Genomic DNA, 23,031 nt, shown 5'->3' with positions numbered 1-23,031 from the left:
TAATCGCCTTGTAAAATCTCCATCAGTAAAGATGTGGAATAATATTTATTTTTTTAACAAACAAATTGTTAGAATTCAAGAGAATATTCTTTAAAATTATTTATTTTTTTATGACGAGTTTCCCATGGATTTTGTACTGAGGCGGATTTTTAACAGAATTTTCACGTGGAATTCTTTCAATTTTTTTAAAAGAATACCCTGTTGGGATTCAAAATTTACTGTGAAATACTTGAAGAAACATCCAGAGAATTTTCTGAAGGAACTTCCGGTAAAATTTCTAGATCAACTTCCGGATAAATTCCTGATGGAGCTTCTTTTAACTTCTTTTGGATGGAGCTTCTAATTACATCTGGAAGTCTCCTGAAGAAATTTCCCGAGGAATTCCTGTTGGAACATCCAAAGGATTTACTGAAGAAACCTCCGGAAAGGAGGAAGGAAGTTCCGGAGGAATTCTTGGAGGAACTTAAGAAGGAATTCCTGTAGAAACTTCAGGATAAATTCCGGATGTTTTTTTTCTGGAGGAATACCTGAAGGATTTTCCTGATGGATTTTTTAAAGATATTCCTGAGGAATTACTGAAGCAATTTCCGGTGGAATTCCTGAAGAAACTTCTGGAGAAATTCTTGGAGGTAGTTCTGGATGAATTCTTGGAGGAGCTTCCTGATGAATTGCTGCAGAAATTTCCGAAAGCAATCCTGGAGGAAATACCAGATAAATTTCATAGTATACTTCCGGAGGCATTCTTGGAGAGTCATTCGACAACTTTCTTAAAAGATCTTCCAGAGGAAGAACCTCCGGAGGGATCCCTTGTGGAGCTTCCGCCGCAATCCCGGGAAAACTTTCGGAAAACATCCTGGAAGAACTACTGGAGGAATTCGTGAAGGAACTACACTGAGGAAAATGGACGTATGATTTTCAATCAAACGCCTTATGAAAATTTGCCACAAGGAATCGGTATGAATTTCAATATGTTGCCTTATGAATGATGATTTTCATTTTAAAAAAAGCTAAGCGTGGCAGACTGGGTTCGAACCATGGACGTCGGGTTTGGGAGGCCGGTATGTAGACCACACGCCCATCGACGCTTGAATACTTGGGAAGGTAACTGCGTATAAGAAGCACTGTTGGTGGAATAATCAGTCTAAGATTCATAAGGCGCCAGTTATGAATTTCGATAGTCCAGTTCGCTGAGTGTACTGAAGGAGTTCTGGAGAAACTGGAAAAATCCCTGAAACTTCCGGACAATTTCCTGGAGGGACCACAGAAAGAATACCAGGACGATTTTTTGAAGAAATTTATAGAGGAATTCGCAGAGTAAATACTGGAAGAATGTCCAAAAATATTTCTAGAAGAAAAAACTAAGGAATTCAAGGAAAAATTTAACAAAGTGTGTAGCAAGTTTCCTCTGAATTTCTTTTAGGTAGATTTTACTGTAGAAATTTACCTTGAAAATTATGAGAAATACCCATTTAACACCAGCATAATTTCAATTTCTTATTGACATTCGTAAGAATTTTTAATGAAAATTAATTGAGACAATTTTCTTGTGGAAATTAAAAGGGATTTATTGTGAGAATTACGGAAATCAAGATAAATTTTCCGTTTAAATTTTGGAGTTTTTTTTTTATTTTTTTACGGAAATTATTAAATATTAATTTTGTACTGAATTTACAATTTCAATTCTCTTGAATATAGACAAGAAATTCCTCATAATTTTCATCGGAAATTCTTTTAAAAATTCACAGAAAATTCAAAGAGTTTCCCGTCGAATATTTAGATGAAAGTCGAAATACCTTTTTACATACACGCCATCGGGATTTTTTCAACCAGCGCCTAACTCCAAGTTAAGTGCGTACGTATGAAGTCTAAAATGCGTTGCATTTATCAGCCAGCTAGTGTGAATGTATTTTTATGTTTGAGATTCTAAGCCCCAAACAAAGACTATTATAAATTTTGTATTTTTTTGCATAATTTACATATGGTTGGGATTCAACCAAACCGCACCAAGCGGCTTTTTGACTAACTTGTGATATTTTGTTCGCAAAAGACAAACGGAAAGTATTTCATGTTAAGTCATGCGTACATTTGTTGTAAGGGATCCTCAGCTATATGACGTTGAACGATGTCCGATACGATTTTTGACCAAGTGAATCTATTACATGAAAACCTTGGCAAAAAAATGGAAATATTTCATTGGCGCTTGGTGTGATTTGGCTAAACCCGGACCATAGAAGTCGCAGAATTTATAACTAAGAAATGAAATTATATTTTCTTTCGGCGGCTTATTGATTGTCTTCAAGTATCTTCAAATAAGTAGATAAGTCTTCAAATATTTTGAAAAGTCTTCAAAATGTCTTCACGAAATAAATGTCTTCACAGAGGTTCAAATGTCTTCAAATTGAAGACATGTCTTCAAATCTGGCATCTCTGCTAGAAAGCACGGATTGCATTTTGACACTTCCTCACAATGACAATATTTATCACATGAACCATTGCATAATGACGTCATATGACAATTTATTTTACCCGTATTCAAATGGCGAGTGAAGTTTCATGACGGCAATGTTTACATTTTTATATGGAGTTTTTGGGCTCGTACAATCGTCTAATGTATACAGTACAGTTGAAATGTCACTTGACCTGAAAAAGTTGATAACAGAAATCAATGATGGTACACGAAAATTAAAACCTATATAGTTATGAGTATTTTAGTATCAAATAATAGATGGTATCATCAATGATGAAAAATTATATTTAGTAGGATGATAAAGCAAATGCGAGGGCAACATGTACATCATAAAAAAAAAATATAGCCTTTACGTATACATTGTATACGAGAAAGGCAAAAATTAAAATCATCTTTATACAACAATGATTCAAAGTTGTGTAATTACGGAAATTTACTACTAAATAAAATGATATGAATGAAAAATCCATTGTAACATTATTGTTATTAAATAAACTTTTTCTTTGAGAGTACAGGAGGAAAAAGATGTAGTGACTGTAAGGATTTACGAAGCCTTGAAAAAAGTAATTATAAAAGTACCAGAACTAATGAATTACAACTCGAATAAATATATATATATATATTATAATTTAATTATTATAATTTCAAATAAAACAAGTAATAACTGAGTAGTATCGGTATAAAATAATTATCGTTAAAATGATAACCATTTCAAATAAACTCGTTGTGCTAGAATTAATAGTGTACATGAGTTTGCGATGTTTTTATCCATCAAGTTATAAATTCAACAGCCAGAACACAAACCACCAAGACTTAAGGAATTATGTTATTCACCGAGTTATAATTTATACAGCCGGAGCACAAACCACTATAAAAATTATTATTTATTATAGCACATTTGAATCAGAGTTTCGAATTTGAATCGAAGTAGTCAGGGCCTTTGGCATAAAGCACCACGTGAGAAGAGGAAAAATTATGATCATTCTTGAGACTAATTTTGCAACGAAAGCACGCTGAAGAAGTTCTCGGAGTCAATTGGAAGAAAATTATTAAATTTAGTTAATTATATAATTAAAATTTAATTTATATATTTAAAATGGAAAGTCGTGAATACCACAGCACACACACAACGGTTGCTGCCTGGGCAAAATGGAAGCTTTCGATAGATGTATCGGTGTGTCAATGTCACTGTTCCGTTTCACCGCGTTCCTTCCGTGCTCCCAAAGTGTATAGGGGTGAAATGAGTGTTGCAACAAAAGCTGTAGGATAAGATGAATGGGAAATTATAATTATTGTTAGCTGCAATTGTGTAAATGAGAACCCAAGCCACTGGCACTCGAAAAAAAAACATAAAACCGAAATCTCTAATCTCTTTATCTTTTTTTTTTTTTTTGTGTAATTCTTTACAAACGGTTATCAAAATGGCTAATATCTCTATTGTTCTGGAGAAAATAATGAGCAAAAAAAAGCCTCAGAACAATAGTTATTCACTTAACAGCCAAAAATGGAACAATTCAGTAAAGCAACACAAAGGCGTTCATACCATTAGCCGCTAAAGAAAATTCCACTAACGCCAAAATTTCACTTGATTTTAATAAACTCACGGTAGAATATTGAAAAGATTCACTAGTAGGTATCACAATTTTAGAGTTTTAATCCTCGTCGCCACTGAAAGGATCTCAAAAGTAAGCGGCAGGGGTTTTCTTCCAGGGTAAAATAAACTGAACTAGAGAGTATGAGGGTCTAAACAAAACTGAATGTATTATCATTTTCTCCATCTAGTGTTAAGATCGAAGTTCCCTTTTTACAATGACTCTACTATTCTCCACTCTCTTCTCTGTACTTCTCACTATGCTCTTTCTCTCATATTTATACTTTCAACATTCGAGTGGTCGCTACAACAGGCATAACGTTTAGGATGACTCAACTTATCTGAGTATTCAGAACTATCGAACAATGTGATTTAGGATTCAAACATGGCAGATTTATTTGCTTGCTCTCAGAAGCGAAATCTTCTCAAGGCATTTTTCTGCAAAGCCAACATCCTGGTGAACAGTTTTGATGAAGAAAGTGGAGACCTATCTCTCTTCTGTGATTTTACACTGCCAATCTAAAACGTTGGGCATATATGACCCATCCGCCCTGAAAGGGTTAAGATGTTGAGAGATTGAGTAAAATATTGCATATGCCGAAGTGATTTGAGGTAGTATACCGGAAAAACAATTGCTGTGAATGAAATGAATTTGAATTGGAAATTCGGATTTTGGATCGTTGACTTACCTGTTTTATCAAATTTCAAGCGCATTACTTCCTTCTTCAGAACCGAGTATCGTTGTATATTGATGGTTCTTTTTCCAGGTCTCATTTGTGATCCATTTTTTGTTCTGGGTACGCTGTATGCCCAGATTATCCCCGTTGATGGCAATAAAGGCATTCTTAATGGCGTTCCAATGGCCTTTCATGCTGCTGCCTTCCGAAAAATCTGCAAAACGAATCTCTAGTTTTTCAACAAAGGACCTAACCACCGTGACTTCTTCCAATCAGCGTGTGTTGCATCGTCTGCCGACAAATCCGCCGTTGAAGAGATGATAAACAGACGCATTAAGTTTTATTCTGTACATCAAGAAAGCTCCGGATTCATTTCGAGGTGAAGCAAATGTGGTCGATTTCCATCACGGAAGGCCCACGTGATCTTGTAGACCGACATACAATTGGTACTTGTTCCTCTCAACTCCACTCCACGGCAACAAGGCTTCCACAGCAACTCCTCTCCAAATCTCCTTGTGATGCAAGCCAGAGTACGAGTTACCTTAAGGAAAATTGGATAACCAATCCCGATGGCCAAATTCAAGATACTAAAGTTTTGTAAATGACCGATTTGACGTGGAACCGCTCTATTCTGATTTCAAGGACAACTGTGATATCTCGCTTTAGGAGCAAAATTCATCCCATCAGCGTAATATTTTATAATTTTACTCTGTCATAAGAATTTAAAATACTTTGAAAATATTTAGCTACGTATAGTATTTCTTTGATTCCATATAAATTATCCCACTAAACGTAATCTCGTCCCCGCTTCCTGCCATCAATTATGCCCTTTTCAGAGGCTACATGCTCGATGAACAATTGCTTCGCCCGCCATATCACTTCGTGTCGGTACCATACTGCCAAACCTCCTTCTTCTCCAGAGCGTTCCCTCTCTGATAAAAGTTCTAACAGTTTAAGTAACAACGTTTTGTTTAGATTTAATGTCACGACTATTTATAATAGGAGTTAGAAAAATCTAGATCTCATGACAATGGTATAAAGGTAGATCGAACAAGTCTCGTTTCTGTCAATTTGTTCAGGAGGGCAAACGATCAAAATATCAACATATAAAACAACTTTTTTGATTTAGGTTTACAAAAGTTATTAACATCACGGGTACACAAGTCGGCAAAATTTTGGCGTCACCTAACAATTTAAATGTTCTTCTAATACGATCAAACAGTGCAAGTGCGTTCATTGCTAAGGCAAAATAGTTTTCCTAAATTTGATTCGATAATGATGAGTTTTAACTAACACGAAACAACGGCCAACAAAATGAGCTAACTTCGCTCACAGAGGCGGTTTTATAAGCGTGATAAATTGGGATTGGTTTTGGCAGCCGCAGGAGCTAAACTCTGTCTGTTATTCCTCTCTAATGCGCATGCTTTTGGGTGTTAACGTAGATTGTCATGTGTTGGTAAAACTGTTCAGGCAGCGGAGTTCGAGAAGGTGATGGACGAATCTCTGCTACATGTGGGGGCTACCGTTGGGTAAGCGATAATGGGAAGGTTTAAGCTGAGGCTGCATATCCCAAGGAATGTTGGCTCTTCCAGTGGGTCGTCAATTTCAGAATATTTACAAGGCGAATCGGAGGATTTAATCAACGCCCGCGAATCCTTGACTGCCTTCGATGGCTTTGATCAGTCGATCTTTCAGCGCCAAATAGCTTTCATACGGGGGTAGATCCAGTCGGTTGAAACTGAAATTATGGAAATAGATTGTTTTATTTAGCCCAGGCCATTTTTTTAAAATTTTGATAAAAAAATCAAATTGTACAATTCAAGGCAAAATTTTCAAAACGACTTATCTGCTTTTGTAAACAAAGATTCAAACGACGATTTGACGAATCTGATAGCTCACCCACGCAAACCAACACCATCAATAGGTAGCGGAATCCTTCACCTATCTATTGATGGTGTTGGTTTGCGTGGGAGAGTTATCAGATTCGTCAAATTGTCTTTTGAATCTTTGTTTACAAAAGCAGATAAGTCGTTTTGAAAATTTTGTCTTGAATTACCATACTCACCAGGTATGCGCTCTTGGATAGTTCTCCGGTGTGCCCCACTTCTCTATCGTGAACATTTGGGGACCGTTCGATCCATACAGCTCTTTGAATCCGTTCATTGGTACTCGGCTGGTTCCCGTTACAAACTGCAGCAACCGGGATCGCATCTCGTTCGAAAACGACAGCACCGCCTTCCAGAACCACTGGATGATGACGTGGTTGGCGTAGTAATCACCCTTGTAGAGAGTATTCCGTTTCCAGTCCTTGACGTCGATGCTTTGAATGCCGCACATCAGCAGCTCCAGTTCGTTCTCGTCGAAGATCTTCAGCAGATTAAGGGGAACGATCTGACCAAATCCGTCCAGAAAAGCTGACATCTGATCCTTAACTCGCGCCACGAACCTCCACTCAATGACCAGCTTGATGTACTCGTCCTTATTTTCATTCGTGACTTCAATATCCGCTCCATTAAGCTTCAGCTCCCGTTGACTGGTGTATCCAAATGTTTCCTCATCTACGCAGAACGTCAGCATCAACTCGCTCGGGTCGTTCTCTTTGATCCACAGCAGAGAGTTGTAATACTCCATATCTACCGATTCCATATCCTTGAGATCGATCGGTTTCTGCAGCATCATCTTGTAGAACGGCCGAATGAAGAACGCATCCAGGAGTTTGCCATGGTACACCGCCATCCCCGCGACCCTTCCGATGAATTTGAAATAGTGCAGGTGATCTTCGTTGCACAGCCCACTGAACGGGTTGATCTGCAGGGTGTAATTATCCATGGCGGAGTACTCGAACAGACCATAGTACGGGTTGAACATCTCTTTGGACAGCAGATAGAACCACTCGCGGGCCAAACCACCATAGTCGAGGCCAGCTTCGCCCTCGAACTCGATCCACAGCTTAGTCTTCAGCAGTTCCGTTTTGGTGATGGAATTGATGATGCGGTACGAGTCCTCCAGAATCGAAGCCCGGCGAACCTTAATTTCGATCTTGTTCGGTACGTTGGCCTGCAGTGGAGAGCAAATTATGAGTGATATGGGAGCTCAGTTTTTGATCCCGCGCAAGATATAAACAATTCCTATTCTTGTGGGTGTCTTGCGCAGGCGTCATCATGGGCTGATTTTGGTTATATTGAAAAGTTACAACCAAACGTTCTAACGATGACCTTTACAGACTAATATCAAAGCATTAGCATAGCATAGGCATGACATGGCATTGTTATAGGCAGGATTCTAAAAATAGCCTGAGCAGGATCACGACCGAATCAATCCCGAACAGGATTGCGACAGAATCCTGAACAGGATTGCGATAGAATCCTGAACACAATTTCGACATCTAACATCTTCCGGAATCTTGAACAGGATTCCAACAGAATCCTGAACAGGATTCCGACAGAATCCTGAACAGGATTCCGACAGAATCCTGAACAGGATTTCAACTGAATCTTTATCAGGATGCCTACAGAGTCCTGAACAGAATTCCGACAGAATCATGAACAGGATTTCGACAGAATCCTGAACAGAATCCTGAACGGGACTCCGACAGGATCTTGATCAGGATTCCGACAGAATCCTGAACAGGATTGCAAAAGAATCCTGAACAGGATGCCGACATCTAACATCTTCCGGTATCTTGAACAGCATTCCGACAGAATCCTGAACAGGATGCCTACAGAATCCTGAACAGGATTCCGACAGAACCCTGAACAGGATTCCGACAGAATCCTGAACAGGATTCCGGCAGAATCTTCCTGAACATGACCCCGACAGAATCCTGAACAGGAACCCGGCAGAATCCTGAACAGGATTTCAACAGAATCCTAATCAGGATGCCTACAGAATCCTGAACAGGATTCAGACAGAACCCTGAACAGGATTCCGACAGAGCCCTGAACAGGATTCCGACAGAATCCTCCTGAATAGGACCCCGACAGAATCCTGAACAGGAACCCGACAGAATCCTGAACAGGAACCCGACAGAATCCTAGACAGGATCCTGACAGAATCCTAAACAGGAATCTGACAGAATCTTGAACAGGATTTCGACAGAATTCTGAACAAGATGCCGACAGAATCCTGAACAGGATTTCAACTGAATCTTTATCAGGATGCCTACAGAATCCTGAACAGAATTCCGACAGGACCCTGAACAGGATTCCGACAGAACCCTGAACAGGATTCCGACAGAACCCTGAACAGGATTCCGACAGAATCTTGAACAGGATTCCGACAGAATCCTGAACAGGATGCTGTCAGCATCCTGAACAGAATTTCGACATCTAACGTCTTCCGGAATCTTGAACAGTATTCCGACAGAATCCTGAACAAGATGCCTACAGAATCCCGAACAGGATTCCGACAGAGCCCTGAACAGGATTCCGGCAGAATCCTCCTGAACATGAACCCGACAGAATCCTGAATAGGAATCCGACAGAACCCTGAACAGGATTCCGACAGAATCCTGAACAGGATTCCAACAGAATCCTAATCAGGATGCCTACAGAATCCTGAACAGGATTCAGACAGAACCCTGAACAGGATCCCGGCAGAATCCTCCTGAACAGGACCCCGGCAGAATCCTGAACAGGAATTCGACAGAAGCCTTAACATGATTCCGACAGAACCCTGAACAGGATTTCAACATAATCCTGACAGAATCATGAACATTATTACGACAGAATCCTGAACAGGATTGCAAAAGAATCCTGAACAGGATGCCGACAGAATCTTAATTGCTGGATTGCGACAGAATCCTGAACAGGATTGCGACAGAACCCTGAATAGGATGCCGACAGAATCCTGAACAGAATTTTGAAATCTAACGTCTTCCGGAATCTTGAACAGCATTCCGACAGAATCCTGACAGAATCATGTACATTATTACGAAAGAATCCTGAACAGGATTCCGACAGAATCCTGAACAGGATTCCGACAGAATCTTGAACAGGATTCCTTCAGAACCCTGAACAGGATTCCGACAGAATCCAGAAAAGGGATCAGATAGAATCCTGAACAGGATCCTGACAGAATCTTGAACAGGATTCCGACAAAACCCTGAACAAGATTCCGACCGAATCCAGAAGAGGTATAAGACAGAACCCTGAACAGGATTCCGGCAGAATCCTCCTGAACAGGACCCCGGCAGAATCCTGAACAGGAATCCGACAGAAGCCTGGAGAGGATTCCGACAGAACCCTGAACAGGATTCAGAAAGAATCCTGAACAAGAATCCGACAGAATCTTGAACAGGATTGCGACAGAATCCTGAACAGGATTCCGACTGAATCCTGCACAGAATTTCGACATCTAACATCTTCTGGAATCTTGAACAGGATTCAGACAGAACCCTGAACAGGGTTCCGGCAGAATCCTCCTGAACAGGACCCCGGGAATCCGACAGAATCTTGAACAGGATTTCGACAGAATCCTGAACAGGATTGCGACATAATCCTGAACAGGATTCCGACAGAACCCTGCTCAGGATTCCGACAGAATCCAGAACATGAATCAGACAGAATCCTGAACAGGATTATGGCAGAATCCTGAGCAGGAATCCGACAGAATCCTGAACAGGATTCCGAAAGAATCTTGAACAGGATTTCGACAGAATCCTGAACAGGATTCGACAGAATCCTGAACAGGAATCCGACAGAATCCTGCACAGGATTCCGACAGAATCCAGAACAGGAATCAGACAGAATTCTCCTGAACAGAGCCCCGACAGAATCCTGTACAGGAATCCGACAAAACTCTGAACAGGATTCCGACAGAATCCTGAACAGGATCCTGACAGAATCCTGAACAGGATTCCGGCAGAATCCTCCTGAACAGGACCCCGACAGAATCCTGAACAGGAACCCGACAGAATCCTGAACAGGAATCCTACAGAATTCTGAACAGGATTCCGGCAGAATCCTCCTGAACAGGACCCCGACAGAATCCTGAACAGGAACCCGACAGAATCCTGAACAGGAATCCGACAGAACCCTGAACAGGATTCCGACAGAATCCAGAACAGGATTCAGACAGAATCCCGAACAAGAACCCGACAGAATCCTGAACATGAACCCGACAGAATCCTGAACAGGAATCCGACAGAACCCTGAACAGGACTCCGATAGAATCCTGAACAGGATTCCGACAGAACCCTGAACAGGTCCGACAGAACCCTGCACAGAATTCCGACAGAACCCTGCACAGAATTCCGACAGAATCCAGAACAGGAATCAGACAGAATCCTCCTGAACAGAACCCCGACAGAATCCTGTACAGGAATCTGACAAAACCCTGAACAGGATTCCGACAGAATCCAGAACAGGATCCTGACAGAATCCTGAAAAGGATTCCGGCAGAATCCTCCTGAACAGGATTTCGACAAAATTGACAGAATCCTGAACAGGAATCCCACAAAACCCTGAACTGGATTCCGACAGAATCCTGAACGGGAATCCGACAGAATCTTGAACAGGATTGCGACAGAATCCTGAACAGGATTGCGACAGAATCCTGAACAGGATTGCGACAGAATCCTGAACAGGATTCCGACAGAACCCTGCACAGGATTCCGACAGAATCCAGAACATGAATCAGACAGAATCCTGAACAGGATTATGGCAGAATCCTCCTGAACAGGACCCCGACAGAATCTTGAACAGGATTCCGACAGAATCCAGAACGGGATTCAGACAGAATCCTAAACGGGAATCCGACAGAATCTTGAACAGGATTCCGACAGAATCATGAACAGGATTGCGACAGAATCCTGAACAGGATTCCGACCGAACCCTGCACAAGATTTCGACAGAATCCAGAACATGAATCAGACAGAATCCTGAACAGGATTATGGCAGAATCCTCCTGAACAGGACCCCGACAGAATCTTGAACAGGATTCCGACAGAATCCAGAACAGGATTCCGACAGAATCCAGAACATGAATCAGACAGAATCCTGAACAGGATTATGGCAGAATCCTCCTGAACAGGACCCCGACAGAATCCTGAACAGGAATCCGACAGAACCCTGAACAGGATTCAGACAGAATCCTGAACAGGATCCTGACAGAATCCTGAACAGGAACCCGACAATACCCTGAACAGGATTCCGACAGAATCCAGAACAGGATTCAGACAGAATCCTGAACAGGATCCGGACAGAATCTTGAACATGATTCCGACACAATCCTGAACAGGAATTCGACAGGATCCTGAAATCTTGAGCAGCATTCTGTCGGAATCCTAAACAGTGTTCAAACACAATCCTGAATTGGATTCTGACACAATCCTTAACAGGATTCCGGCACAGCAGAGTCTGGCACAATATTCCAACAGAATACTAATCAAGATTTTGATATAGGCTTAGTAGGATTCCAGGTTAGTAGGTTAGTAGGATTCCAAAAAAATCCGAACAGGATTCCAACAAAATGCTTACAAGATTTTGACATAATTCTGAACAAGATTCCAGCATTTAATCAATGTCATGAAACACACTGCAAGGCAGTTTCCCCGATCGTTCAGAAGTTTAGAAATTTGGATCATACCATTTCTTGAGGACTTACCGGTTTCCGTAACTGTCCCTTCAAATACTCGTATTTCCGTTTGTAATCTCTTGAGTAAGGTACTGCTTGGCCGGCAATGTTTGGCATCGACAAGCGTGGATCTTCCCATTGAGTAGTTCGGGTATCTGTGAAAAAAAGTCGAAACACTAATCTGGAAGGAATACCACCATATAATCAGTTGAAAACTCACTGTGATCGATGAAGAAAGTCCTTCCATCCGAGTGCACCCGCTCTTCCCATCCTTCCGGCAGGGGCGCCAGTCCGTCCTCCGGGCGTCTCGGATCGCTCACAGCTGTACTGCTGGACGCATTTGGCATTGGACTGGCTCGTCCGGTCCTTGGATCTACCCACGAGGTTTTCTTCTCGTTGTGATCGATGAAGAATACCCTTCCGTTCGGCGCCAGCTGCATGGACCAACCTGCAGGAAGTACCACATCCGCTCCAGCCGGACTACTACTGGACGAATCGTTCTCATTGGATGTGGACGATTGCGAAGAACGGTCATCGCCTGTGTCGTTGTTGTTGTTGGTAGATGATCGCCGTCCACCTCCACTGTCTGCCTCGTCAGCATCTCCAGCCCTTCCGGGAGGACCGGCACTGCCAACGCTTCCGATCGATGAGCGACTCGACGAGCGGCGGCTAACTTCGTTGAGGTGCTGTAGGACACGATTTTGCACCGCATGATCCAAGTCCTAGAACGAAAAGCCAACGAACGCATTACTCTCAATTGGCAAGTTAATCAATGCCCCATCACCAACAACGATACCCATAGCAATAATACCTGCACTACAATTGCAGCGTTTACACTTCTATAGCCTGCAACAAATTCTAACAGCTCAGACGGTATAGCAATAGTCACACGAACACTAGTAAAGAGAAGCAGTACAGCGGCGACAAAAAGCAACAACGTAGATTACCTCATCCTCGTCTTCACCGAACTGGAGAACTTCTTGCGGTGAGGGAGGAGCTTCTTCCTCATCCTCGTCAAGACGCTGCTCATTCAGGGAAGGTTGTCGTGGCAGAATAAAAGGAACCGTTGGTGGAAGTCTTTTTCTTCAAAATTACAAATGTGTTGATTAGCATATTTCTCCCGCCATGTCCGGAGCAGTTTACCACCAACCTACGGTTAACTCCAGCCAGTGTGGGATTCGCCACCGAAGCCACCCGACTGGGGCTTCTGATCAGTGCGGCCGGCAGGTGCGGTGGTGAACTGACCCGGATCGTCGGCAGCGATCGTAGCGAATCCGACCGAAGCACTACGCCGTTCTCCACGTCTTCCCTGTTGCCATTTGACGACATCGGACGTCCCGCTTCCGACACAACACCGAGAGAGCTTTCCGAATTGTTCAACGAGGTGGTAGACCGAAGAGTTGAGGCCAGGCTTGCATTGCTTGCCTGAGGTACAAAGTCACACAAATTAAAATCGTGTAGAAATAAAATAAGTAGATCAAAGAAGATTTCGTGCCACTACATCTACAAAGTCTAAAAATCGGTCTCAAAACACACGCACACATTCAAACAAGCACACTCTCAACCACCTCTTGATCCAGTTCGTCCTCAATATCGATGCTTAGTGCATCAAATCCAATTTCGTCATCCCCTAGCGCTTCCGGTTCAACTTCTTCCCGCAGTTGTTCGGGTTGTTCCTCGTCAATGACGGGCGAGGATTGCGAATCGACTGTTTCACGGCGCGAGAAGGTCGTGAGTGATGCTGATCGTGACCCCCGGCCACCAATCAACTCCTCATCGCCGTCGCCTTCATCGTTCGTCAAACACACCGAATCGTTGTCGGTACTCGCACTTTCGTTATCCTTCGTTGGACGGGTGGATCACCGGAAAGATCAAATACAATAGCCATACAAGATATCGACAAACAACGGAACATAACGGTTTGGCATGCAGCGTTAAAGAAATTAGGGAAATAAAATCGAATAGTTAACAGGCGGCATGCTTAACAAGGTCCTGGATGCGTTGTTGTTACGTGTCATAGTTTTGGTTTTGATGAACTAAAAAGATTGGGAGTGAATTCTCGGTGTGGATAGTTACCGTGATGTTGTCGTCAACGCTGATATGAACACGTCTTTGGAAGGCTGCAGCCATGTCGTTGTCCTGGGATGATTGAGTTAAACTGGAAGGAAAAGAAGCGTCGTTAGGTTTGTTTGAATGGGCGATGGTCAGGTAGATGATCGACAAGCCGATCACGAACTTCCATCGAAATTTGGAGAATTGTTCTTGGAAATTCGGAAAAAAAGTTGCGTGAAAGTAGCGAATGTCAGGCACAACTCTTACACCGGATTGATTTTGGGTACTCACGTGGCAGTTGGTCGCTCCCATTGCGTCGTCCGCTGCAAATGGTTCACGTAGTACGTACGCCCGTTGGCATCCTGCCGTTCTTCCCAACCGGATGGAAGCGTGTCTGCTGCACTGCTGGCGATGTTGGAGTTCTACGGAAATTGCAAACAGTTTCAAATAAGTGAAATTCTCAACGACCAAATGCTTGCAAACACGTACACTGGAGATCGAATTGTTTGTCTCGATGATTTCCCAATCCGTTTCACTGGATGCGTTCTGATCTTGGATGTAGGCATGATATAGATCCAGCTGTCCTCGCACCTTTGATCGAGCACTGAAAATAAAATGAAAAATAGTCTCAGGTGGTCTTGTTTCGCAAATTCGCTCATATGTGGGAGTAAATCCCTTCCAATACATTAGACTCTATTCTTATAACAAATGGTGCTGTAGAAAAACTGCTCTCTGCTGTTAGCTCACTTAAATTCCTAAAACATAAGGCATACGAAACTCAACCGCTCTTAACTGCCAATCGAAACGTGTGGTGTGGTCAAACCAAACTGTTCAATACTAAAATTAAAACCAAAACTAGCAGAAAAGATTAGTGTGCAACGAAATAAAAAATAACCATAACTAACTCAAACATACCCTACTGACCTTCGGGGCCGCAGCGGATAGCTTTTGGTTGGCACCTGAACACCGTCGTCGGTGGGCTCCTTCGGTAGCTGCGCGAGCGGCAGCTCCACCATTCCCAGGAAGTCGTCCCGCGTGAGCCGGTTCTCGTCGAACACCTGAAACACCAGCTTGTGCTCGCTGGGCTTCACCCGGAAGATGAACTCTTCGTTCCATACGGGGTTGAGGGTTTTCTTCTTGGTTTTCGTTAGCACCGAGTCGATGTTTTCGTCGCCGGAGATGGTGTTGAGGTCGATCCGAACGTACGGGTCACTGTTGGACGGGGGTCGAGCGTGAGAAACGAAGTCTTCGAGTTGGGTTAAAAAGTATACGAACCTAGCACCGAATATGTCTTTTTTGGCCAGTTGATGTCCAGCGATTACCTTTATCCGCAAACGGCAGCAAGTTCCTTCCTCGTTCTGAAATAGAAGAAAAGTTTGTATTTAAATAATTGGCATTTTTACAAAGGGTGTGCGTTAGAGGATGTTTGATCTGAGTATATCCACATTTTCAGCTTAAGAATGTAATTATTGAATCGAAGTTACCGCTCAGCTTCTGAGACGAACAGACGTATTTTTTATTGCGCTCTCCGAAAGTCAAGCGATAAAATCCTGTGGTTTATTTTTCATCCGTCCGTGCCGCGTCGCGCTTTAGTGATCCGCGATGAGACGAGAAAATACTTTTTGAATAGATTACTCGCGCTTCTCAGTGAAGCCGTCTTTCGAGAAGGTGCATGGCTTCTGCACACTGTTGTAGGGCTAAAGAAAGAACATGTTGTGAGATTCCAGTGCCAATGTGCGTTCGTCAAGGTTAAAGACCTGACGTTTGCACAAAAAATCGTGGACGAACACGACGACAAGCATGAAGGGGATATTGCGGGGAAGAAGCACAAGCTCCGTATAACCATGGAAGATGGAAGTATGGAAGTGAAGGTGCATCACTTGCCGGAAAAGAAGAGAAGATCGCCGAAGAGAAGATCGTCGGTTTCCTTAGTGCGTTCTGCGAAATGATCTCGCTACGCGAGCTGAATTGTGGTGACAGTTTTGCGTTTGGTGGGATTCCGCTCGGTATGCTGATTCAGCGAAACATTGATTTGTGGGTCACGATCGATGTTCAGCAGGCGTACATCGTCTACAAGGGTCAGATTTCTCCATGGAAACACAAGCTCACACTGGCATTTCTTGTGTGCAGAACAAGAAACTGCTGGTCCAGAAGAGCTACGTCAACTTGACGAAACAAGCTGTGCCTTGATCACAAACGAAGAAGACAAGCGGCACGAAACCTTCGATCGTCAAACCGGTTGGACAGCGTAATGTCGCTGGAGGCCTTTCCCGAGCTGCTGGAGGCCTTTCCCGAGCTGTCAGACTTAACCGTCTGGCTCATTAATTATATCAGCCAGTCAGCCGAAAGCGCGTGCAGTTCATCATCGTCGTCACTGGGCACACACACGCATAGCGCAGAAACAGTCCTGGCCGACTTGTTTAAAAACCCTGTAACGGGATCACAGAGTCGATCCACCGGCAAGAAAACGGATGACTCGTCAATATCCACAAGAAGCGGGTGTAGCCGAGGACGTCCACCCGGCAAAAAGCAACGATGCGACGACGATGACGACGAGCAGGGCGTAGATTCTTCAACATCGGAACTATTACGAACCCCACGAAACACCACTTGCTCCGAACTTTCATCAGTAGCCAAAGCTTCGATATCATGTGTCTGCAAGAAGTCGAGAGCGAACAGCTTTCCTTGCCTGGTTTTGTCGTTTTTGCTAATGTAGATCACACAAGAAGAGGCACCGCTGATGCAGTGAAGGAACACATCCAGGTCACTCACGTCGAGAAAAACCTCGACAGCCGGATGATCGCGTTGAGAATGCACGACACGACCATTTGCAACATATATGCTCCCTCCAGCACTGCACAGCGCGCTGCTAGAGAATAATTCTTCAATGGCACCCTGGCCAATCATCCTCGCTGGCGATTTCAACTGTGAGCTTGCGTCTCGTCCTGCCCGAATACAAGCCCGTCTGTCAAGACAGCCGTCCAACAGCTGCAGCTGCATGACACGTGGGAAAAGCTGTGTCCGATGGAACCTGGGTTCACGTTCGTCAATCGGAACGCGCAATCTCGACTTGGCCGTATGTACGTGAGCGCCGGCCTACGAAAATAAGCTGCAGTCCGCCTACACGCACATTTGTTGACCACAAAGCGCCAACAGTACGACTCTGCTTCTGCCTACTGAGACACGAGCCCGGGCGCGGCTTTTGGGCTCATCGACCGCATCTTCTAACCGACGAAAACGTAGCCGAGTTCCATTATAAGTGGCAATATTGCACTCGGCAGCGCAGGAGCTACGGGTCGTGGATGGAATGGTTGCTTTCAGGGTATTACCAATACCCTGAAATATTCACCACCATAAACCGCTTAAAGGGTGAAATGCTGGCGCTACAACGAAACTGGCCGGAGAGCCCATGTCAATTTTCCAGCAGAGGGAAAGACAACGGAAAAAGCCATCACGCAGCTGCAAACGGCAGAGAACGAGATTGCAAATGAGCCACAAGCAATAGAAGCAAATCTGTTTGCTTTTTCCTCCGGCCTCTACAGGCCGGACTCGATTATCCGGAGTGTTGAAAAAAATTTCACTCCGGATAATCGAACCCTCCGGATAATCGAGCCATTTTTTGTTTGTCGCTGAAAATTTAAGTTTTGATCAAATAATCTTTATTCTAGTTAGGGGGAAAGAAGGCTTTGGCAGGTTTTGTTCTATTATTGGCAGGGGGTTTTTGTCGACCAAATTTTATGAAATTTGGCCACATTGTTCTTTGATATGCAAAGAATGTTTAGGCCAAATTTGAGCATAGTCAGACATAAAAAAACAGGCAGGGGGGCCAATAATAGAACAAAACCTGTCAAAGCCGTCATTCCCCTTATATAAAATCTAATAAAATATCCCGTTGGTCCGTTCGTGGATTCTGACTACCGTTAGAGGTCAGCGCTGATCCAAAAATCGTCAGCGGCGGCATTTGTCATAATTTTGGTCGGCGAAGGAGGAGATTCTTCAAGTTTTTCGAACTTTACACAGGCAATGCTCTAAAGTTTTCACCGAAATTTCTTTGAAATTTTCACGGGAAATTGTTTAGAAGTTTGCCTATGCCATCGGGCATACACGCTTCGATTTTTTCTCGTCGACAATTTTCCGGAGCTTCCACTAAAAGAATTTCTTTGGGATTTTTTTTAAGTTTTACAAAAACTATTTCCAACTGAATTTCAGCTGGATTTTTTTCGGGATTTCTTTGGATTTCTACGTGAATTTTTTAAGTTATACATTAGTAATTCTTTGGAAATTCTAAGAGAAAATTTTCAAAAGACGAAGGGTCGTTTGGTTGAAAATCGGTCGGTGGAAAGTGGAAAGTCGAATACCACTTGGTCGAATAATACGTTAAGCCAAAAGCCATCTAGCCGACTTCCATTTGTTCGATACGATTATTATGTGGAAAACGGATTGGAGCGATTCCAAGCAACAGTATCAAAATTTAAGAAAATTTTTAATTCATGATTTTCTATTGAGTTGAAACTTTGCACAGTTTTTCAATTTCATCTAAATCGTCATTTTCGATATCAAATCTTCATATTGAGTCACGACTAACTTTTCAAAAGGGTGTATGTGAAAATGGTTCAAAAATATTTAAAAGCTGCACAGCAAAAACGGAATGTTCGATTGTTATGATTTTTTCAGCAAAGTTAGACAACTAAATGGTGATTCTTAAGAAAATGTGCACAGTAAAAAAAATTTTTTTGCCTTTAAAATATCATTTTGTCACAAAAACTCAAATATCTCAAAACCCTATCTTTTTCGAACGTAATTTTTAGGAAAACGGTCCATTATATTAGCTATCTACCATAAAAATTTGGTGATGGTAAACTAAGAAACAAAACCCAGAATAATCCACCTAGCAGTGATGGTGCCTTTCTCGCGCAAAAAGGTAAGAAATGTAGCCTTTACGCTTATACCTCGATGATGTACAAGAAAGGCAAAACAGTTATACCGTCTAATGTTATGATAGAAATTTTACACTAGTAGACGACAGATGGCGCTGCCAAAAGTTTGTCGAATTTCCTATGTTCGAATTTTGACTTTCGGACCATTTCATAATACTATGAAACTGAACGAAGAGCATTTTTACGCCTAAATGCGTGCAACACGAGCATCTTTATAGTACGATGAAACTCTTATGGGTCAAACACAATTGGTACGTTTGCGTGCGTTTTGACAGTTTTTCCATGGGAAAACTGTCAAAACGCACGCAAACGTATCAATTGTGTTTGGCCCATTAATGGGAGCAAGCCACGGATAAACTTTAAAAATATTCATAGATGCAAGGCATTTTTCATAACACATTATTGTTCTATGTGACTATGTCTCATCACTATTTAAATAATATCTATTTTTTGCAATTTGCAATTATTATGAAATTCAATAGTGATCAACAGCGTTTTAGTCTCTGTCGGATGCAACTTGTTGCAAGAAAATCGGTTAAGAGTTTCTATGTGAAAATTTGGCTAATGTTTTTTATGGCATTTTGTGCACACACACACGCACACACATACACACACACACGCACACACGGACAGACAGACATTTTTCAGCTCATCGAGCTGAGTCGAATGGTATATAACACTCTGGGTCTCCGGGACTTCTATCAAAAGTTCGAATTTTGAGTGAAATGATAGCCTTTCGGTACAACTTAGTTGTACGAGAAAGGCAAAAGCTATGACATTTCAAACATTTCACAATTTTCACATATAGTAAACAAAAAAATTTCCGTGTATTTTTTTCAAGAATCGCAGTTTGATGCTGATTTTATTGTTAAGGGCCTTGCGTGAGTTAAACAAGTTGTTTGTATGATATTCCATATTTATGTATTCATCGATATTATGTATATTATATGTATAAATATTATATGTATAAATAAATAAAAATGAATTAATATTATCCTAAGTATTAAATTAAATGTGGCAGTTACACAATGTTGTTATAGAAACTCTAAGAGTTTTGGGTTTGAATTTTGGTATGGGTTATGATATCATGAAAACAGTTTATTAATACTTATTTTTTATTTATTTTTATTCAAATTTTTTAAAATATCGAACACTTTTGAATTATTATCAGCACAGTTTGAGTATAGTTTTGCTTTAATTTTATTTTCCGACAATTAGGGTCTCGCCGACATTTCTCACCAACACGAACGCAGGTTCGTGGTTGCAAACAATCCCATTTGATTTTGCCGTGACAGCTGCTCATGGTTGCAAACAAACCGAGTAAAAGTGTGAGTGAAACGTGCGTGTACGTACACGATCGCTGAAAGCCTAATGGAATGAAACAGTGAAATTTTTGGGTTCCTTGGATCGTTTTGGCGTTATTAAATTGCTCGCTGAGCTCTGAAGCCTTTATTTCGTACTCTTCAGTAGTAGTAAAACAAAATGATAATTTGGTTAAATCTTTTTCTTTTCTACGATTTGCCCAATCAAAAAGTTCTTTCGCAGTTTTAATTGGATGCTCACGTTCTTTGGCTAAACTTGCTCTTGTGGCCATGCGCTTTATTGTTCCTCCAATAGCATCACAAGGACCTTTGCCATGTGATGTAGCAAAAAAAATGCCATTCTGCATCAATTCCGTACATTGATTTAAATTGACATAGACTCGAAAAATTCTTACGATTTTGTACTGCGACGCTGCTCCATCAGACATGAATTATATCTTTTTGACTTCTTTATGCTTATCAACGCGTAAAAGTTAATCATTTTTCAATGAACAAGTTTACGGATACTGAATCGTGTCTTAAATCTTCGGAAATTATAATAAAACTTAAGTGTTCAATTTGCGTACTTCCATTAAAATAAATAACGAATGGATGAATTGTAGCTTGTTGTACGTTCCAGTGATGGGACTGCACTTCATCTTGCAATACAAAGCTGTAATTTTCAGAAAAATCACAAATGACTAAAAATTCACCATTTTGTAATGTATTTTTCGTATTTTTAAAAAGCTGGATTGTTCTGTTTTAATGAAATCGTGAGGGATTAAACTTTCTAATTTCAAGCAAAAATATGACACAAACTCATCTACAGGTTTTACAATAGTTTCTATGTCACACCTATCCGTGGTCACCCATTGCTCAAATGATAACTGATCAATATATTTTTCATCAAACTCAGCGAATAAAGTATTTTCCAATGATGAAGAATCTGGACAATCCGAACAAGATCGTAGATAGCAATTTGATGTTGTATTTTCACACAAAAGACTACCAGTTAACATTTTAATATCCTTTGTTAAATTGATTCTTTTGAAACTATGTAAAATAAGATTATTATTCTCATGGGTTGTGCACACACATTATGTGTTCCTGAATTGGAAAGAAGCTTACATTGCCTTGGCCGAAGGCTTGCAAATGAGGAAAAACCTATTTTAATATTATCGTGAATTTCCTTGAAGCGTGTGTACGCTTCTTTCAAAGTCGTCATCATTAATCGTTTTGGATTGCTTGACGCTTTCCATCTTTTTTACTGATACATAATCTTTTGACCAGGCATAGCTCGACTTACTTCATCATCTTCAAAATATTGAACTACTATTTCTTTTGTCTCATCTGTTAATGCAGTACTAGACCTAGTATTTTTGGTTGAAAGACAGTTATTCTTCAATTGTTTTGCCTCTTTTACTGTATTTCTATTGGTTTTGAACTCATCAATGGCATCCTGAATAGACCACGAACTTGGCAGCATCGACAAAATCAATAATTTTTCTTTCCTTGTCGTGGCTGCATTCGAGAACCTTTCCTTCATATTTATAATTACCTCATCGTAGTCTGTATTTTCCACATCATCAGGTCCCTAATTTGAAGAGGTTTCTTCGTACAGCTTCGTTTATTTCACGGTATTTTTTCTCCGGGTAATAAACGTAGTCCATCTTACTCCATTTAATCGGAGTCACTTTTATCCCAGCTATGCCCTCGTTAAAGCGTTCGATGTTGACCTTTTGGATACACTCATCTTGCGATTGATTTGTTGAAACAGATTTCGCTGATGGTACGGTGGCAAGGCTCTCAGCACTTAATACTTCTGGTAATTCCTCAGTTGTTGGCGATACATCTGGCAATTCCTCAGTTGCTGTCGTTTTCGAACTTCCTGCGCTCTGCTCAACCGATGATATACAGATTGCTCTTTTGTCAACGTTTAGACGGCAGGACGTGCAAATGCGTAAATTTGTATTCAATGTGGACATTGGAGCATAACCAGTCGCTTTCAGTTTATCTATGGTGCTTTCGGTGAGATTTCGTAACTCTTTTGAACACTTTTTTCCATCAAACGGCCTACAACAGTTGAGAAAGCGGCTACTCATGTTGTTCGTAATATTTCAATAAACAAAATCACTTTTAAGTTTTTACTGACTAGTTTGGTGTCATTTGCTTGACTGAAGAAAAAATTACTATAAGATCTTTAACAACCTTAGTAGTAGTAATTTTTTGCTTTTTCGTGAGCATTGTCATGGTATGTACCTATCATGCATTTGTTGTTGTTGGAGATACCCGTTTCCTCCCGATCATAAAGTCTATTCTCTAAGAGGTATATTTTTGCAGGTAAACTATAGACGTACACGTGTATATAAATCTTTGATTTTGCAGCTTTTGTCTTAAAAATAACATTTCTGATATGTTTCTATCAACGTTA

General features: G+C 41.5%; 1 protein-coding gene across 1 annotated transcript; it reads right to left on the bottom strand.

Moving 5' to 3' along the window:
- Positions 1-5,418: 5,418 nt before the first annotated feature.
- LOC134207036 (E3 ubiquitin-protein ligase Nedd-4-like) lies at positions 5,419-16,684 on the bottom strand. The gene is made up of 13 exons (XM_062682771.1): positions 16,599-16,684; positions 16,247-16,373; positions 15,638-15,720; positions 15,287-15,574; positions 14,852-14,966; positions 14,654-14,784; positions 14,387-14,468; positions 13,461-13,735; positions 13,258-13,393; positions 12,531-13,032; positions 12,341-12,465; positions 6,801-7,792; positions 5,419-6,473 (listed from the first exon to the last, which is right to left on the bottom strand). Exons 1-13 carry the CDS (start codon positions 16,682-16,684, stop codon positions 6,371-6,373), a joined length of 3,045 nt encoding a protein of 1,014 aa, XP_062538755.1. The 3' UTR covers positions 5,419-6,370.
- Positions 16,685-23,031: the final 6,347 nt, after the last annotated feature.

The sequence above is a fragment of the Armigeres subalbatus genome, chromosome 1 (assembly GCF_024139115.2).
Source record: "Armigeres subalbatus isolate Guangzhou_Male chromosome 1, GZ_Asu_2, whole genome shotgun sequence".
NCBI classification, from domain to species: domain Eukaryota; kingdom Metazoa; phylum Arthropoda; class Insecta; order Diptera; family Culicidae; genus Armigeres; species Armigeres subalbatus.
The sequence above is the reverse complement of the archived record's forward strand: the minus strand, read 5'-3'. Positions and strand labels throughout refer to the sequence as shown.

Bases quoted from the DNA above. Each gene is read 5' to 3' on its own strand.
- LOC134207036 (XM_062682771.1), bottom strand. From the start codon at position 16,684: ATGAGCCAGACGGTTAAGTCTGACAGCTCGGGAAAGGCCTCCAGCAGC. The intron at 14,469-14,653 runs GTGAGTACCCAA...TTTTCCTTCCAG, and splicing joins TGGGAGCGACCAACTGCCAC to TTTAACTCAATCATCCCAGG. The intron at 6,474-6,800 runs GTGAGTATGGTA...CCATAATTTCAG, and splicing joins TATCCAAGAGCGCATACCTG to TTTCAACCGACTGGATCTAC.